At 49.5% G+C, this 19,139-nt stretch overlaps 5 protein-coding genes across 5 annotated transcripts; 1 reads left to right on the forward strand and 4 right to left on the reverse strand.

Moving 5' to 3' along the window:
- Positions 1 to 35: 35 nt before the first annotated feature.
- On the reverse strand, positions 36 to 2,553 carry FTJAE_1416 (uncharacterized protein; the record flags this gene model as incomplete). The annotated part of the gene is made up of 2 exons (XM_037347368.1): positions 36 to 2,402; positions 2,452 to 2,553. 2 exons carry the CDS (start codon positions 2,551 to 2,553, stop codon positions 36 to 38), a joined length of 2,469 nt encoding a protein of 822 aa, XP_037211501.1.
- A 453-nt stretch (positions 2,554 to 3,006) lies between these two features.
- Positions 3,007 to 4,553, reverse strand: FTJAE_1417 (meiotically up-regulated 65; the record flags this gene model as incomplete). Its single annotated transcript, XM_037347379.1, has 4 exons — positions 3,007 to 3,878; positions 3,944 to 4,117; positions 4,169 to 4,398; positions 4,450 to 4,553. The coding sequence occupies 4 exons, from the start codon at positions 4,551 to 4,553 to the stop codon at positions 3,007 to 3,009; spliced, it is 1,380 nt and encodes a 459-aa protein (XP_037211502.1).
- Positions 4,554 to 6,065: 1,512 nt separating this feature from the next.
- Positions 6,066 to 6,590, forward strand: FTJAE_1418 (calcofluor white hypersensitive; the record flags this gene model as incomplete). Its single annotated transcript, XM_037347390.1, has 3 exons — positions 6,066 to 6,177; positions 6,231 to 6,346; positions 6,420 to 6,590. 3 exons carry the CDS (start codon positions 6,066 to 6,068, stop codon positions 6,588 to 6,590), a joined length of 399 nt encoding a protein of 132 aa, XP_037211503.1.
- Positions 6,591 to 6,961: 371 nt separating this feature from the next.
- FTJAE_1419 (pre-mrna-splicing factor prp1) lies at positions 6,962 to 9,754 on the reverse strand (the record flags this gene model as incomplete). Its single annotated transcript, XM_037347398.1, has 1 exon — positions 6,962 to 9,754. The coding sequence occupies one exon, from the start codon at positions 9,752 to 9,754 to the stop codon at positions 6,962 to 6,964; it is 2,793 nt and encodes a 930-aa protein (XP_037211504.1).
- A 1,051-nt stretch (positions 9,755 to 10,805) lies between these two features.
- Positions 10,806 to 13,388, reverse strand: FTJAE_1420 (vacuolar VAC7; the record flags this gene model as incomplete). Its single annotated transcript, XM_037347410.1, has 1 exon — positions 10,806 to 13,388. One exon carries the CDS (start codon positions 13,386 to 13,388, stop codon positions 10,806 to 10,808), a length of 2,583 nt encoding a protein of 860 aa, XP_037211505.1.
- Positions 13,389 to 19,139: the final 5,751 nt, after the last annotated feature.

Below are 19,139 nucleotides of genomic sequence, written 5' to 3' on the forward strand. Positions count from 1 at the left end.
TGTATGTGGCGCTTCTTACAGATGTTCAGCAAGATTCAAATCTCGTCTCTTCTTCGAGCGTCTGCGATCTTCTTCTCGAGCTCCTTCAAAGCAGCTTTAGGGGCGCGAGTGGGATCTGGTCTTTCGGGAGAACCATCTTGATCACCGCCAGGCGATTTTGGGTCCGTCTCGGGCCCTGCTGACAAAAGCTTTGGAGTATCATCATCAACGCCATCATCATTATCAGGCCAACTGTCAGGCTCGTCCTCTTCTTTGAGTATGCTCGGGTGGTTTGTATCTCCTAGAGACTCATCCCAACCGAAAATCATACGCGCCGGATCGAAACGGCCCTTGAGACGCACGTTTATTTTCCCAGGTTGACCATCAGCTCTGCGAAGCTTGACGATGAGATCTTGCACCTGAATGGGTTTACCGGCTTTGATCTGGGAGTGCATGGGCTGGTCATTGGAGCGATATGAAAGTTCGAGCGCATACTCGAGGGGTTTAAGGGGAACATAGCCCGCCCACTTGTCAAGGATGGCACGCTCGACTCGGGACATGACTACCCAAACCCGAGGAATCTTGTTGGCTAGAATATCAGGGATTGCCTGCCTGGGGAAAATACCTGGCTGATGCTCAAGCTTTTTCCAAAAGGGGTCTTTGTGCTTGCGAAGTAGGACTTGGCTCAGCAAGTCTCTCGATCCTTTCTTAAGCTGACGATGGAGGACGCCGTAGAAGTAGACTGTTCCGAGGGCATGTGGTGAGCGCGTTTTGACCGCAAGCGACAGGAGAGCACCATAAGTCTCCTGGTCAGGCTTGCAGCCGGCGTCCTTGAAGAGTGACATAGCCCAGAGAGCAGTATCCCAATCTCTGGACTTGGACGCGTAGCTGAGGAAGATATTGATGGTCTTAAGCTCAACTCTGTGGCCTGACTCTGTATAAATCCTGACCAGTTTCTTGCAATCTTCGATTCGAGGGTCTTCTGGACGGTGGAAGCGAAGTAGTTCAGTGACAATACTATCAAGGCCATCGACCGCTAGCCAGCCCTCACCATAGCGTTCCTTCTGCTCGTCCAGGAAGTTTTTAAGAGGTATTCCAGCTTTGAAAGCAGCATATGCATCAAGAGAGGCCATGACATCGGCGATCCCGCGACGTGTGGCCTGATGATTGAACATGCCCAGTTGGTACATGGCCACAATGACCTGCCTCCTTTCATCCTCACCCCTGACCAGTCGAAGGAAAAGCAGCCATGTTCGAATGTTGGGGTGATGATAGCGCGCCTCCATCCTTCGGAGAAAACTATAAAAGAAACCGATATCACGCTTGTGAGCGTAGCCTTCAAGCATGATGTTGTATATATCGGTGTCCATGGGAATGCCCAATTCCTCTCCCAATTGTATGAGATAGTTGGCAGAGGCACGATGTCCACCTCGGAAAGCCATCATGGAAATAGCCATTTTCAAGACAGGGATAGTAATGAATGGTTTTGCAGCAGGGTTATCAAAGGCATCAACAATGAGCTTGATCCTGATGCCATCCGTATCGATATATCTCCCATTCACTCGCCTTTGGCCGTAGAACCTGATTGCTAGATGGGGAGGCACCTTGCCATAGCACAGCGTTGAGATATAGTGCTCAAAGTTGTCATGTGTCCACACGGACGGTCGCGGGATCTGCTCGTATGGCACATGGAGAGAGTGAGGCTGGTACTCTTTGTGCACCCAGATATTGTCGTTATGGTCATCAGGGAGTGAGGCACCTCCGTTTGGCGCATTTTCAATGGTTGGCCACAGCTGCCTCGTCTTGTAATCCGACGCTGCCACTTCTCCCAGCTCGTAGATTTCAGCGTCTTGGCAATACCTCACAATCTCGTCGGCCACCTTGACTAATATCTTGCTTTTCCCACGAAGCACAATGGCAGAGGGATTACGGTCCACCACTGCCCGCAGTTTCTGGAGCACGCCCGTCGCAGAGTCGACATACTCGAGATTCTGGTTGTTGACTTCGATATCCCACGTTTTGGGTAGGACGATCCTCACAGCCGACATGTTGGCCCTCTCGCTCCATTGTGGTGTCATGCGCTTCATCAGCCCAAAGCATTCTATCCATTGCGGAACTGTCTTATCGAAGTGGCTCCAGACCACACCTAAGCCGGCCTGTCGCCGTGCGTCTCGCCTATGCTCCTGTTCGCTTGCTTTGTTCGCCTGTTCGTTTGGATATTGGAGTGGTTTTCCGATCACAGGTTTAAAGAGCTTCATGGCATCTTTGTCTTCAACCAGTCGAAGCGCATCGATCTTGAATGCATCTTTAAAGACTCGATTGCGGGACTCGTGAGTATCGTCTGTAACTAGGTTGGCAATGACCTGCTCGGGCTCTTGTTCGCTCACTTCGAGAGACTTTTCGGGAAGGGCTACAAGGGCTGTCTCCGAAGATTCAGTTAAGTTTGTCCCGTCAGAATATGCTGTCGTTGACTCGAGCCGGATAATGTAGGGGTTGGATATCCTGGAGGGCAATGGTGCTCTTGATTTTGGAAAAGATCCTGAGAAGGCAGAGCATCGCGACCGAGCCCGCCATATTGACTTGATCGCCAGGGACATTTGTTATAATTCACGCATCGTCAGCAGCGTCTTAATTCGAAAGGCCACTCGTTGAGAGCAGGGTCCTTGGGCTACTAACCTAGATACCTAGGTATGGGATAGTAGTCTCAAAATATAGCGGAAAAAAGATTGGCTCAGGCGTATCTGTTATCGCGATAACGAGCCCGCTCTGTCGGTCATTGCATCACGTGGGCACCCGAATATCATTTCTCGACTTGGTTCATCATAGGGCCATTTTAACAATGCGATAAACCAAAACGAATCATGTATGTAGTAAACTTATAAAGGTATTACAATAGTACACAGGTAGCTTCTAGTCACCAGCATCAAATCGCCAGCTGCACCAATGCAATAACGCCTTGTCTGCTTCCCATCAGACGCCCATGTTTCTTTACTCATCAAAAGATTGGAACTTGACAACAGTTTTCGCTCATGTCTCCGATTCCTTCTTTTTACCGTTAACCATGGCATTTTCCTGCATTGGATGAGCGCCGCCGCTCTGGTCGACACCTTCCCAACTTTCATCCCAACCTTTATCTCCTTTGACTGCCTCTTTCGCCTCGCCGCTCTCGGCCATTTGCTTGACATCGCTCCAGTAGGCTAGCTTGCGAACCTCTTCGTCAGCATGATGGACGGCATCCTTCAATGCCTGGTTTCGCTCTCGCAATTCACAAGTGTTCGTCTTCTTCATCTGGGTCGTCGTCTCGTCATGAATTTCCATCAATCTGCTGAGTAGTATGCGGCGTGATTGTTGGAAAACAAACAAAGACATTATCTCATGCATCTCGTGCTGAAGGTTTTGGAGGTCCGTTGCATGTTCCATGTAGTTGTTGACAGCGTCAAGCTTCTCTCGGTCTATCCTGGCTTGTCGGAGAGCGCGCATGAGATCGTCCACGTTATCAATATCGGCAGGTTTCTCGTCCACGTCCGCGGTTGACATCTGGCTCATACTCGAGCGACTGAGACGGCTGCTAGTGACACTCTCGCGAGACTTTGGTGATTTGTGAGAAGCGGGCCGTATCGTGAAGTAATCCGTATTGAGCATGTGTGGATCGGCAGACACTTCCTCTGATCTCTTTCGCACCCTCTTTCGAATCCAGGCACGTCTTCGGACGAACGAGTTCCACCACTTGCCGCTATGCCAGGAAAACTTTTTTGAAAAGTGGAAGGAATATTCCCAGCCATGTTCGTCGACACCTTTTTGATGGTTGATTCGCCATTCAGGCCACGCCCATTCCCATGTAGGGTCAGGAACTTGTGCATTGTGGATGTTGCTTGGTGAAGCTTTATGGTACCCATTGGCTGAAGCGAAATTGTCAATTACTACTCGATAAAGGCGACTCTTGTTCCTGGGTTTGACGACTTACTCCAAGCAGGTGGATCAAGACCTCCAAGAGCCTGCGAAGAAAACAGAGGAATTCCGCAGAGAAACCCACCCCTTTCGTTCTCGTAAAGGATGTCTATCGCTGTCTCGCGCTCGACATGAGGCTTCTTCAGCTTCACATGTGGATGATCTCCATGAAAGGCGTCGGGGGTTGGTTCTGCTGATATGTCAGACTAATTTGAGGTTCGCTATGGCGGGCCATACTGACCTTGGACTTCGATGGATGGTCTTGTTTGTGGAGGCGTTGAAGGTTGGCCGTTCTCGATGCGGTTCGACGGTGAATGGGTCTGGCCTTCTCCCTCAGTATGAGAATCAGCATGCTCATTGGTGTGAGCATTGTTGGGCGTATTGCTTGACGGTTTCCTTTGGCCGCCATTTTGCTCGTCAGGATTCAGATCTTGTTGTTCCTCCTCGTGTTCCTCCTCCAGGTCCAACAATCTTGATGTTGTTGAGTATCTTGTCATAGTATGAGGTTCGGGCGTAACTGACCCTGTCGGTGTCGCGGCGGCATCGTGATCGACTAGGGCAATTTCATGATCGTAATCTGTAGGCTTGAGTCCCGCGGGACGACGCGAGCTCTTGACCCTCAGCATTGAAGCTGTGCCGCCCGGGGCTAATGGCCCAGACACGAATGGGAGAGAGCTTGTTTAGGTCGTCAATGATGGCGGAGATGAATTACGTTTTGGTGTTTCAAGCGAATGATGGCACGTGGGAGGCTTTTCAGCGGCGTCTCGTCTCGTCTCCAGACAAACAATGGAGACGGCTGACACTAGATGGCCAGAGTGTCACTTGGAATAAGATAACGCTGTGATTAGAGTAAGAGATGGAAAAAGTGAAGTGTCAAAAAAGCAGGCTAGGAGAGACATTATGGCGTTGTGAGCTTAGAGGAGGCGCTACTACTGACTGTTAGGGGCTCCAACCTGCTTTGGGAGGCTGTGGCGGGGCGTTCAGCTGAGGCAGCTTCCGTGTTGATAATGATGTTCTATTATTGTAGCGAATATCCAATGGAAAGTTTCATGAGCTAATGATACGATTATTCTAGTTTAGGGGCCAAAGAAAAAAGAAAAAAGTATAGACATAGAGTCAATAATCAAAACAAAGGCAAGTTTACACTCAATTGGGAAAGAAGAAGAAAAATACACACACAAAGTAAGCTGTGTCGTTGGTGATCGATCGTCGTCACAGCTTAACCTTAGTATCCGTAGCCAGGTCCAAGAAGAATAAGCTACTGAGATTCGATGATGTAATGCCGATTTACGGCGGGTCGGGTACTTGCATCTTTCGGTGGGGCCGTTCCCTGGAGGAAATCCATTGAGGTGCAGCTCCGTCGGCGGCTCATCACTTTAGCGTGGAATGTTTGATCAAACAAAAGAGTCTAGATTCGATTCTTTCGCTGTGAAGTGAATCATATTACGACATCAAGAATTGGATGCAAACTGAAGGGCACCTGTTGCCAGTACGGAGTACAATCGATTGGATTATACATACATTTGAGAATCTTGTGTCACAGATATATATATATATATAATTACACCTTCCAATAAATCTACTTGCATAGAATTACTAGTGTCATGACATCTACGACAGAACCATAAATAATGCCTTGTCCGTCAAACAACCGTAATTTAGCAGTCTACCCACCAATTAAATTGATGCTCATCGGCAGTATCGAGCAGTGTCAGTTCACCAAGTTATAGTACGTATCCGCATTCATCAGTTCAGCCATCACTCATCACCTCATGATCCGAGCAATTGGTTCTCCCCGCCCTCGTTACGTCATGTACTTGCAACCATCCTTTTCCTTTCCAGGTTCGCATATGAGCACATGGAAATTTGATTGACGAAGAAGAGGGGCACTACCAAGTAATCTTGACTTGCAAGGGAATCTTCTAACCTAAGGTACCTATGAGGTATGAGGTAGTTCCGAGGTAACCACGTTACCTAAGGTAGGTAGAAAAGAGCTTGCTTTCCTTTCCCTTATGATAAATACCCGACCATCATCTCCTCATCCGTCTTTGCATCTTGTCACTCCATACTCAACCCTCCCTACAAACCACATCACAACAGCACACACTTTCGCGCAGATCAACTACAATCCATTCAAAATGTCCAAGTCTCGCACTCCTCTCATCATCGGCGGCGCTGCCGTCTCTGGTATCGGATACTACCTCTACGCCGCTGGTGGCAACCCACGAGCTGCTGAGAAGAAGGCCGAGAGTATGCGCTCTCAACCCCAATGCCAATAATTCTACTAACATCGCACTCAATAGGTGACGCCCATAGCGCTGCTGCCAACATCAAGAGCCACCTTCCCGGCCGTTCCCCTAACGCTGAGGGTGAGCTGAAGGGAGCTGGTGCTGCTGCCGGTGCCAAGATCGACAGTGTTGTACGTTTATTTCCCGACGAGACACTACAATTGTGCTCTAGTACGTTGCAATCATTTCCTAACCCAATCGCAGGCTGCCGAAGCCGACCGTACGGCTGGTGTCATCAAGAGCAATGTCGAGTCTGTTGCCAAGGACGCAAAGGCCGAGGCCATGAGAGTAGTCGACAAGTTCGACCACCGTGTCGAGGCGGAAGCCGCAAAGGCCAAGGGCGGTATCTCGAGCTGGTTCGGTGGCAGCAAATAAGCGTATCCTCCTCGACAATCAAGAACCAAGATGAAGCAACTGTATTACTTATTTAATCAAAGTCGGAGCCTGGGGTTTCACTTTTTGGGATTGAGCGGGCGAATGGTCATGGCCCAGCAGCATGAAATGAGACTGGCCGTGAGATAGCTCTGGGTCTCTGCATGCAATGTAATTCGATAGTATAAGAGCAATGAATCACAGTCAACGAGAAGAACACGTACATATTTTGGTGACATGCGGTGTTTAAAGACTATCCACCGCTACGAATGTTGTCTAAGCTCATTAGTTCCATATAACCGAATCCAGAACTCCAATCCATTTATCAACATCCCTGGTGATTACCAGTTGCCAGTCTCTATTATCAGACGACCCTATTGCTCCAATTCCTCAGCCACCAACTTAAGTATCTCCTCACAACTCTTTCTCGCATTTGTGGGCTTCTTCGCAATCGCCTGCCACACTTCGCCGTGTCGAGGTTCATTCAGCACGCACTTCGTCACCACATCTGCCCGCTTCTCCTCCGTACCATGTTGACACAAGAACCGGTAGTACCAAGCCCAAGAATCACCATAGTCGCTGTCCAGCACAAGAGCCTTCTCGAACCAGTTTTGCGCCTTCTCCAGCTTACGATCGCCCCAAAAGATGCGCGCTACAGCCACAAACAGGATGGGGTCGCTGTCCACCTTCTTGATAGCTTCGAGACTGCGGGCCTTGCGCTGTGTTCTGGGTTCCAGATGCCATATCTGTTCTGCCCAGAGGAGACCACTCTTGGGGACTTCTTGTTGTGCCTTTGCCATCATTGACTTGGCCTGGGCTGTGTTGCCTGCTCGACGTTCTAGTCGTACTGACTCGCACCACAACTGCGCGTTCTTTGGTACAGCAAGTCGAGCACGGTCAAGCACCGATCGAGCCTTCACGGTGAGACCGGCCTGCTCCTCAAGCCTGGCATACAGAAGCCACAGGGGGACAGACTTGGGAACTGCCTTGACTCCTGTGCCATACGCCTCTCTCGCTTGGCCAGTTTTGCCCAGGTCCTCATAGATCTGTCCCTTGAGCATCCAAAGCTTGGCTGCTGCCGGGAATAACTGAAGAGCCTGAAGGACAAGATCGAGAGCAGCCTCAATGTTGCCCGACACTCGTTCAAGCACAACACTCTTCATCCATACACGATCTGTGGGGGCCTTCTCGCGGGCAACCTCCAGAAGCTTCCGGGCCTGTACGCCATCGCCATTTTCTGACTCTAGCTTGACAGCGGAAAGCCAAATATCCTCGTTGTTAGGGTTTTGGTAGAAGGCACGTTTGAGAACGATACGAGCATTGACCACCTCGCCAGCCTGCCACTTCTCCTTGGCCAGCATCATCCATAGGTCCTCGCTCTTAGGGCACGCCTCTACAGCCTTCTCCAGCACTTGCCACAGCGACTCTCGGGTTCCATGGTTCCTTTCCAAGTCTGCTGCTGCCATCCACATCGTTCTACTATTGACAAATATCCGTAGTGCGTAGGCGTATATGGCCCTGGCAGTCTCGTATTTGCCTCGGTTGATACTTGCCCTTGCATCCTCCATCCATGTGTCTTTGCGATCATCATCCTCGTCCAAACTCCAACCTAGAGTCTCCCGAATGATGTTCTGACAGGTGATAATGGCACCCTCCTCTTCGCATCTTTCTGCCTCTGCAATCCACTCCTCGCGCTTGGGCATCGCTGACTCCTTCGCCAGGACCTGGACACCACGCTTGATAACATTGACCTTGGTGCCCTGTCCGAGCTGTTCCTGTAACCGTGCAGCCGCGATCCAAATTTCATGTGACGTTGGACAGGCCTTTCGAGCCTTATTGAGGACCTTCTGAGCGTTCTCTGGCGTCTCCAATCGTGCCAAGGCCAGCCAGAGATCCACAGAGAGAGGAATCAGTTCGGTGGCCTTGGCTAGGAGCAGCTTAGCATCATCGGAGTTTTCCTCCAAGTTCACTGCCTCCTTCCATAAAGCCTCCGATTCAGGAATGTGATCAAGCGCTTGTCGGATAACTCGCTTCTTGTTGCTTGGAATTGTCTCTAGCCTCATCGCCTCGACCCATAGTCTGACTGATGTGTTGTTGGCCTCAATAGCTCTTCGCGCAATAATCTTTGCATTCGGAGAATCGCTGTTAAGTCGAATGTTCTCAAGCCAAGCATCTTCACTTTTAGGACACTGTGTACAACCCTTGTCGATCGTCTTTCTTGCCGTTACACTCTTGCCTGCCAACTCCTCGAGTCGCGCCGCCGCGATCCAACCCAAAGCGTTCGTGGGATTCGTCTTGACAACAGACTGCAGAAGCTCGCGAACACGGTTGATATCTCCAACTTGAGCTTGCGCTTCACTCATCTGCATCTTGTTGAGGCTAGTAAGATAGCCTTGAGGGTCGATACTAGTGGATGTGCCTGGCGCAGCAGAATCACTCCCAGCTTGCTCCAATCTGGACTTGAGCACCTTGTCACGAGCCGCGCCGATCTTGGCAAAGTTGGTCATTGTACCATCTGCAGCATCGCTGCCACCGGCGTTGGAAGAAGTGCCCTCATCCATAACTGTTGTTCCCATCTCGCTCGAGTCGCGCGCTGCCGCAATGACGCTGTCCGGAACAGCATAGAATCGTTGTCGCAACGCTTGCTTGCTACGCCGATTCTTGCCTGTCAAGTCGCCAACTTCGGGTAGATTTGCCCATTCGTCATCAGTGACAGTCGCCAGAGCTCGTTTCAGGTCGGAAAACTGCTGTTGAATCTTAGGGTTGTTTCGTTCGTATTCGTCCTTCTCGGCCTGCTCTCGTGCTTCGCGCTGCTTTTTTCTTCGGTCCATTCTCTCATCCACCCATTCCCAAATCTTATCGGCCTCCTCATCATCTTTGTCGTACACACCGCCAGCGAAGAGCCCAACTTCGTTGTCAGGATCTTGATATCGTTCTTCGTCACCTCCCTCGTCTTCATCCTTTTCTTTATCCTTGCCCTTCTTATCCGGCGCCAGGCCTAGCTGAGCGGCACGCTTCGCAAGAGCCTCTTTAATCTGATCCTCGCTAGGTCCATCTCTAGCAGGGCCAAGATCGGATCGTGTCGTGAAACCTGTTGCGCCTCGTCCAAGACCAGCGACATAGTTCTCAGGGGCAGCCTGGTTGAGGAAATCGCGTCGCCCCGACATTCTGACGGCGAGTCCCTTGTATTGCTATTAGATAAATGAGTGTGCCGTCGAATGGATCGAATCCCGAGGTTTGAAGAGGGAAGATCGAGGTCGCGCAGAGCTCAGATGAGAAAGAGAAGCAGTCCAAAACATAAATGCGGGTCAAAATTAGAGAGCTCTAGGCTCCACAGTCCGCCACTTTCCGTTGAAGTCTGACACCCTCTACGAACGACTTTGCCAAACGTTCATTGGTAGAAACAATTTATAGATATCCCAGGAAATGCCACTACCTAAGGTATTAATAAAACCAAGAGGCTTTACATCTCCAAACATGCACTATAATAAAACTTCACCACTGCTAAGTTCTGTCAGGGCCATAATACTGTGTCAAGTTGCCAAGCGCCTTGATCTCCAATGTCCATGACTAAACCGAGAAACCACAATGAGAAGCTCATATTTCCTATAGATATTACAACGATATGTTTCTTTCATGATAGTAACAGGCTTTCTGTTGAATTCTGCATTCAACGATATAATAACTCTCTTCTACCCGTCCTAACTACGAAGCATTTGATATGTGCTCCAGTCCACATCTTCCTCTTCAAGTCGGCCTGACTTTCTTTTCTCTTCTTGTGTATTTCATAAGCCGTTAAAATTACAACGTATAGTTGCCGCTTTTCCTTCTATGGGTTTTGTGCAACGAAATCAAAGCAATAACTCCATCCCGAACCATTCTCGAAGACTACTCCCAGCAAGCAGATGTGTACCGTACCACACGGCACAACTTGTACATGCTCACCAGGTCAGGCTTGGAGTGAAAACAACCCAAGAAACACCGGACAGGAAGCATAGGTGTTAGCCCTGTCTATAAACCAATGAACAAAATAATGAAACAAAATCTTGAAGCTCCATGTCCCTATCATGTTCAGCCATAATGTGGATGGAGGTATACATCCAACGCCGCTGCTCCCTAATGTGACATGCTATGCACGCTCAAAATACACAAGACAAACGGTGACTTGACAAAAGAAAGGCCAGAAGGGCTTCTGCCTCTCCCGGGGCAGCCTCCCATCTAGTTTGGAGGTTCAACCTTTGTACTGTTCGAAGGATCATTTGAAGAATTTGGACTGACGGCCTTCCTCCCTGATACAGTGGCGCTGCGGATACGGGCGCTCATCGGAAGAGTATATTTAACCACGCCCTTAACGATCAGGTCAAATTCGTTCTGGTAAATTCGCTCCCAACGTCGCGAGCCCCCCACTGTATTGTTCAGGGGGTACTCGAGTTGCATCTCTCCAGTTGAAGAAGAGGTGCCTTGATGGAAAAGAGAGCCTTCAAAAGTGAGGGGACTATCGAATTCTGTGATCCGTCCCAGAAGAACGTTGGGTCGAAGGTCGTCATCTGGGTCGGGATCATCCAGAGGAGGGTCGTTTTCTGGGTCGTCTGACACACGTATATCATCTGGGCCGTGAGGGAAAGGTCGAGCCCACCAGTCCGAATCTGTTCCTGTATATTCAGATTTGGCAAAAACCTCTAGGTTCGCGTGGTCTATTGTGACGACGACGATGTTAGGATTATGTGCTTTGACGGTCAAATCGAACATCAACACTTGGTCGCTGGTCACCACGTTGTGGATAGCAGTGATTTCGATTCCAGTCATCGGCTGCGAGGTAGCAAACATGAAGCCGATAGCGCCAGTAATGACAAGCATGAACATCATGGTAAGTACTAAGCATGCCGCAAACCGGTTTAAGTATGACGACCGTCTTGCAAAAGTTTGTGACTCGGCCTGTCGCAGATTGTGCGGCCCACGCCGGTTTCGACCTGAACGACCTGAACGACCTGAGCGGACCGAGCCGAGAAGAGGTGTACGCTCATCATCTGCTCCTGTCGTGTCATCCATATCGTAACTGGACGACATTTGCATCGCAGAACGTTTATGTCCAAAATGTCGTGGAGCATTGGAGTGAGCGTTGCGCGGGCTGGGTGGCCCTGAGGAATTGCGAGAATTAGGTCCAGCGAGCTTCGACCTCGCAGCATTCGGAAATGGGGACTCATTATCAAATAGCGAGGCATGGCCGTTACCAGGTTGTCTACCCCAGCGACCAATGTGGTGATGGTGTCTCGTCGTACCTCGTGTTGACCCACTGCCACCACTGCGGCTAGAGCCCTTGCCATCATCGGGTTCGACTGCCAGGCTCTCGTTTCCGTTGCTGGTAAAAGTGTTGACGAATTTCATCGTCTTTTTGGGTCCATGAGCAGGTCCTCCACTCTCCATAATACCATAAATGGATCGCAGATTCTGGCGATCAGCCTGGCTAGCCATAGATGTAGCACTGGGAGTCCTTGAATGAAACCGGCGTCCAGCCCGATCATTGCCATCTGGAGGGTTGGAGTCGTAAACAAAGGTCTCTTCAGAATCCGAGGTGTTTGCTTCGTCAACGGCGCTGGCAATTGTTGCCTCGAAAACATCAGCTTTGGAGGATGCTGGGTGGATATTAGCAACATCCCTCAATATCAGTGTCACTAGCTCAGGCTCACCATTCCCTGCATTTACTGGGGGCTGTTTGCGTGTAACCTTCTTCTTATCCTTTTTCGGTTTTATTGTCTCGGTGCTCTGTTTCGTCTTCAGAGTTCCGTTTGTTCCTTCACTTTTCTGGGCGGTTGTGAGCGCAACCTGTGGCACGCTTGGAACAGTCTCGGTCTCTACTGTCATGGTCTGTATGGATCCATCCTGCTTCGACTTCGTTTGCTTATTCGACATGGCACTAGACTGTCGAGTAATTATGGGTGGAGGAACGGATGTCGGTCTTTTTGTTTCCGCCTTGTTGTTGCTGGTGTCGCTTCCACTCTCTTGACCAAGCAAGCTGTTCTTTGCTCGTAGAGCCCGTCCATCGGGGAGTGCGGTATCAGAATAGTTGTCGGTGCTTGATAGCTTTTCCTTCACCCTTTCCACTAAAGCCGACCCGTTTGGAGGGTTGGGAGAGTTTGGTAAACTGACTTCTTGAACCGTTTCCAACGCTACGCGAGCTGGAGTTCGCATACCAGAGGGATACTGCGACTCCTCCATCTCGCTCTCTGATATCGTTTGTTGCTCCATAGGCTGCGGCGACGGTGTAGGTCGTTGGACACTAATGGAAGGAAGATCCTGTTCGCTGAGACGTGCAGGAATTGCTGGTCTGTTACTAAACTGGGGAGGAGGCGATCGCAGGCGGGGCGATACGGGCCATCGCGGGCTGTCTTTAAGGTCTGCGTTGAAGCCTGGCTTTTGTGGGGTCGGTGCTTGGATCTGTTGTTGTTGTTGTTCTTGGGATGGTGTAAGTGTTGGGGTGTTGGTCGAGGACAATGACCGTGATGGAGCAGCGGAGGACAAGCTTGGTCGTGTCGTGCGTGAAGGACTATTATCGGTTTGGCTGTTTTTTCGAGATCGATTACCAGGCAAGCGGTTTGCTGAAGCAGTCCTTCGAGGCCGTCGCGTGGGGGAAGAATCTCTTGAGGCCAAGGGCGAAGGGCCTACAGAATTGTTGGCAGAGGATTGTTTTGAGTTCTGACTTCCTGTTGTTGCGCTTGATGATGTTGCAGATGGGTCGGTCACGTTACGAGACGCACGACCGACGCCAGATGTGCCCTCTAAGACGGCAGATGACTTGTCCATGATGACGGTGGCCTGTGGGAATGGTGGAGTGAATGCCTAGCGAGCATACCACCGGGACGGGCCTTAGCAGGGACAATGAATTGCAAAGCAGATTTCAGAATAGATCATTGTGGTTGGCTCGTCATTGAAACAGGATGGGCGTATGGCCGAGATCGAGGGCCGCGAGAATGTCCAGGAGGGAGAACTTGCAAAGAGAAGCTAACCCAACCTATTCCGGACGGCTGCTGGCACCTGTCTGTCGAGTATATGGCAGGCAACACAAGCGGACGGGCGGGATATGGCTGGGCAGACAAAGGGTGAGGGCGAATGCAGGTTGACTAGATAGGTAGGAAGAGTATCGAACTAAACGAGGGCGAAACAGTCGGCATGTACAGAATAGAGAAAACGGTGCGATGACGAGATGTATCGTTTATTGTCGTAAAAGTGGTGGTGTTGAGGTCGAGAGTAAGTAGTAGTAGTAGTAGTGAGCGAGCAACTGAGTGAGTGAGTGAGTACAGTATGATGGTAGTGGTCGGCGGGAGTGACGGTGGGTGTAGGCGAGAAGATGGTGGTGGACGTATCCGTAGTCTTGGCCGTAATGTGATGGATGTGGATGTGAGAGAAAAGGTGACGCTGGTGTTGTACCCGGCCGTACCTATATCCGCACTCCCGTCAGGTCCTGGTTAAAAATCCGATTACTGACGCAGCCAGGTACGTAGATCAAAGTACCTTTTTTTCCTATCCTTTTTTTTTCGCTCACTCAGAGAGTCTTCCGGAAGAGCAGCGCCCCCCCCAAAATAAGAGACATGGGCTGGCTCCCGGGATAGGGCCTGGCAAAGAACCAGAAAGGAATCACGTAGGGGCAAGTTCTGGCTGGGGTAAATCAATTGGATTGGTCAGTTGCGTTTAGCGTTGAAGCATGACACAATCTGTCGGGTCGCCTTGGTACGAAAGCCCTGGAGACACAGAGAGTCAATGTCTTGTTGGGTTGGACGAGTCTAGATTGAAGGGAGGATAGCGCGGGTGCTAAAGCTGACACTGATTTACATCCATCCAACATCAGGCTATGATTTAGGGCAGAGAATACTTATAGAGCAAAAGGAAAAGAAAGGAAAAGAAAAGACGAAAAAAGAAAGCAGACCTCACGAGCTATTCAGAGTTTTCGGCCACGATAATGTCGCAATTCTTTGCATTTCATTGGGTCCCAACAAGGATGTCTGTCTTCTTCCCCCTCTCCTTGCTGAGTTTGTCTGAGTGGGTGTGATTTGGGGTTGTAAGTGAGTGACGGATTGTGCCGACTTTGACATTGATATGATAGAAATGTTTGTTTCCTACCACCATCATATGCGCAGTGAATTAATATTACGTCTCCCTATATCATTGTAACTAGAAGAAGGGCCCAGAACGACTAATGCAGTTGAAGGATACTCAACAAACCTTCCAAAGTTGTAGTCCACTCGCTCACTGGCTGATGGCTGTTTCTCAGCAACAACTTGTTTATCAGAACTGGTTCCTGAAAGTCAATTCTGATTCCGAAAGATCTAACACCGTAACAAATGCTCATGTGACTCGAGTAGGGCGATCGATGTTGACAGCTTTCCCTGACAGACATGGTAAGCCGAACAAGCTCAAGCTAGCCAAGACCATTCATCAAGTGATGCTAAACGATGTCGATGATGACGATAGGAGTCAGAATAAAGTAGCCACTTCTTAACTCTAATTGTTGCCCCTAGTGAATAGCTTCCTCTGTCTACTAGGTAGGTATCAAATTCGCACTGAGCCTCTCTGTATCTCAACCCAACAACATCTCAAGCTTCAAGATGCTTCTTGAACCGCAAAGCCCGGTCCCTTCCAAATTCGCACTCGCAACAGCCCCTGCAACCGGTTCCTGGCACCAGGCGCGACATCAAGGATCCAATCGTAAGCAGAGCGGAGAGCCCTTGTTTGGCGGAAGCCATCCCTGTAGCCGGTACCTGATTGCTCCCACACCAAAAATGTCTTCTCTGCCTGCTCGCACTCAGATCGTCGCAAGAGGACTTCCAATTCGCTTCTTTGTCTAGGCAGTGGACTTGGGCGAGTAGCTAACTTATTGCAGTTACAAAGCTCCATCTCACTTCATAGGTCATCAGGTTTGTTACACTGAGACTCAGAGAATAGGACAGTCTTGCCAATTTCCAATCATCGGTATTTCTGGTCTGAATCTAAGCTTCGCAACAACGCCAAGTCTCACGTCTCGGATATTCTCAGACAATGTCACTATCATCACGGCAACACAGAAGCATCGGCAGGGTCCGCTGATTATAAAGACGAGCAGCAGTGGCTCTCCAGAAGGGACCTGGACCTTACAAAGACGGTCAGAAGTGAAAATTTCAACCTTTCCAGCCCTATTCCTCCACTGCACGATAGGCTGCTCCGTACTCCTGGGCACTATGCGATGCAGTGTTTGTGACACCCCAGTGAGGGCTTGTCTTGTTGACTGCAGCTAGCATAGCTAGAGCTTCCAGAGCCACGTTGACAACGGTTCTTAGTGGGCCAGTCGTGGGATGCAATGGGATGCGATGTGTGGTGTTGCATCACGGCTCATCAGCATGATCATGTGGACACTTCAAGCCTGCATCATCTTCTCTTTTTGACATTCATTCATTCATTCGCATTGGATTGACACGAACCTGAATCTGCCTCGAACATGCCCCAATCTTCAGCCTGCACGTCATGGACTTTGCCCTTCGTAGGACAAGCCCCCAATGACAATAGCCGGTCATCCCCTGACACACTGTCCCAGCAGACCGTTCTGGTCTGACCGGGGCAAATCCGCTAGCAAAAAGAAAGCCCCATTCGACCAGCCAAACCAGGCGGAAACAATCATCAAAGTCCCCCGGGGACCGGAGAACGCTTCTAGAGGCCGGCCCTCGTTGTGCTCAAATCTCAGGCACGGCGGCGGTCCTAGCCCTAGTACACTGACACTACAATACCTCACCGACTCTTGAATAACAGTTTCAGGTATACTCTGGGTATCGCGGTTCAAACCCCGTGACTGCTCTGACCGCACATTTTGATGATACTGCTTGCCTATCTCGGCTACTCGGGGACCGGAAAGAATTGTCCGGGACTGTCAGATGCTGAAGGTTTGTAGGTACGGAGTACTTTGTTGTGGGTAAAAGATCCTGGTTGATGCTTGCGTCGAGGCGGAGAGACGGAGTTAACACAGTTGTCCCGTATACAGTATGTAAGCATATGCCGCTGATGCTGTTTGCCATGTTTCCCCAGAAGATGAATATGCAAGATAGATGGTCATCGCCAACGTTGCTACATACATATTGTCACAAGGCATGTAGGTACCAATGTGGTTGCACGATGCCAAGTTCATGTTCTTGCTCGGGCCGTGTCGCTGGCCTCATCATGACAACAATGCCTCGGCTTTTGCCTTGAGAATGGTCTTGGACTTATCATGATAGAGGAGACACAATCATATGTGTTGTTGGGACCTGCTAAATCTGCACTGCAAAGTCTTATGTCTCTCTGCATTGTTAATCATGCCCCATCAAAAACTCCTGTCACTCCAACTACCCTGGATCCTGTCAATGAACCTCGGTCTCAGACATGGACCAGCATCATCTGAAAGCCATGCACATATGTAATGCACGCGTCGGCATCCTCTCATCATGCATGGAGGAGTAACAGTAACTTGGGAGGGGTATCATCCGTTCGCCCTTCCGAGACGCGGATGAGGACCTTCGCTGTCTGTATCTCGGATCTGAGATTCGGCTTCCGTTCACTACAGAGTAAAAGTAAATGCTCTGACCTACGTCAACTACCTCCTGCCTAAAACCAAAATCGAACAAGAAACATTAGAGGTGATAGTGTAGGCAGAATATTGAGCTCCTTTCAAGTCACAGCCACTGTTCTCGACTCTTCAGCCTCTCACAGTCTGACACGAGTATCATCCTTCTCCACCAAGGTTGCAAGTGTGCCACATGCTTGGACAGCAGATGCTCAAGTTCAGGGTAAGACCCAAGCCACAAATTCCAATGTCTTGGTCAGAACAAGCTCAATTACGGTGGACAAGATCGATATAGCCAAGCAACAAGACACAGGGTGTGAATGGCCTATGTATTTCCTGCTTAGCTTCCTCTTGAGGATCACACGAAAGAAGAGAATAGACACACCTCTAATTATCTTACGATGAGCTTCGTTCACAATATAGGCATAGGGCTTCACCTTGTCTGCCCTGATATGTTTATAAGTTCATGTATCTTGACCCTGCAACTCTATACCAGTAGAGAATTGAGTCTCTCTTTCTCTCTGTCTTACACTCACGACTCACTAGGCTGCCTCGTATCAACATCCCAAAACTTGCTAGAAAGTCTCCAACCCTGGCTTGTGTAACATGAGGGTAGCCAAGTTCATGCACACAGACAGGACAAGTTTCGAGATGCTACAATAAGAAAAGCTGGATCTCGATTCAGCCTCGATAGGCATCAACTGGCGTTAATCAGTCTCCAAATAGAATGCTTAGCCACCTCAACCGGCTTGGCTTCGATTCCTTCTGCGGATTTTGTGAGAATGGAATCAAGATCAGACTCAGCTGCCAAACTGAACCCTTGTTGGTGGTGGACAAATAACAACCACAAATCATCATCGACATAACGCATCATGATAATCACAGTCACAATCCGGAGCGCGCCCTCTGAATCACAAAACAATACGTACCCTCCACATGCGCTATTTCTTGGATTCATTGTCCTGCTTGTTCTGTATCACTTACCCCCATTCCCAGGGCTGACATGTCATGAACACGGCCTATCGTCTCCTCGGGTTCCTGCGCAGATGATCATCCCGCGTCGCGCCGTCTGAGCTGTCAACGGGATGTTCCTCGTGCCACGGACCACTTGTCCCGTCTTATCACAATAATCCTGACTCCCCTGGGACCGTAGTATGTATGCTGTGTTGTCCAGTCGTAGTATATGCGCGCGCTTACGAATGACTGCTTTACACATCATGGCTCTTGTCTGAAATCGCGCAACTTGTACATGCTTGTACACTTATCTGCTCGGTTAAGTAGCATCCTAGAGTTGTTATGGGGGGACTATTGATTCTGTACAGGATGCATGTAGGGTCTGAAAGGGAACGCCATCTCACTAAACTTGACAATTCAGCAGCCGGTCAACTTTGCGGTTGGTCAGGTTTGATATGTAGTATTCTATTGCATATGAGGCCAGCAATGGCTAGGAAGATGGGGGAAAGCTTTGTAACTCAATGACCTTCAAGATTCGATAATATGTAGTCGAGTAGTTTACGGAATCAAATATGACATTCCCGTTCAGGCTGTGTCGCTGTACATTCATCCGGATCTATAGGACGCTTAAAATACCAGCCCTAGAAAAGACACACCACTATTCGACATTATCCAGCATCAATAAGAAGCACCTAGATTCGTAAAACCAATATCGTCAACTATATTCATGATTGTAACCTCGCTATACGAGTGCCTTCCGTAAGTCTATATCTAGAAACATCATGCCTCCATTCTCAGTTCGTCGTCAACAGTCATGTGCTCCCATACTAGCTTGGAATTGTCCATCACGTATCCCAAGCACAAACAGGACAAATCCTCAAAACACCACCCATTGCTTGCGAGACGGCGTCGATACAGCCAACGATAATCCATGAACCAAACGCCGCTATATCTGTTGACGTAAATCGTACATGACCAGTCATCAGTCCCCAAGGATGCCCCATGAACATACATATCAAGCGTCACGTCTCATTAAT

This window comes from Fusarium tjaetaba (genome assembly GCF_013396195.1).
Source record: "Fusarium tjaetaba strain NRRL 66243 chromosome Unknown NRRL66243_c0000026, whole genome shotgun sequence".
Taxonomy (NCBI): Eukaryota; Fungi; Ascomycota; class Sordariomycetes; order Hypocreales; family Nectriaceae; genus Fusarium; species Fusarium tjaetaba.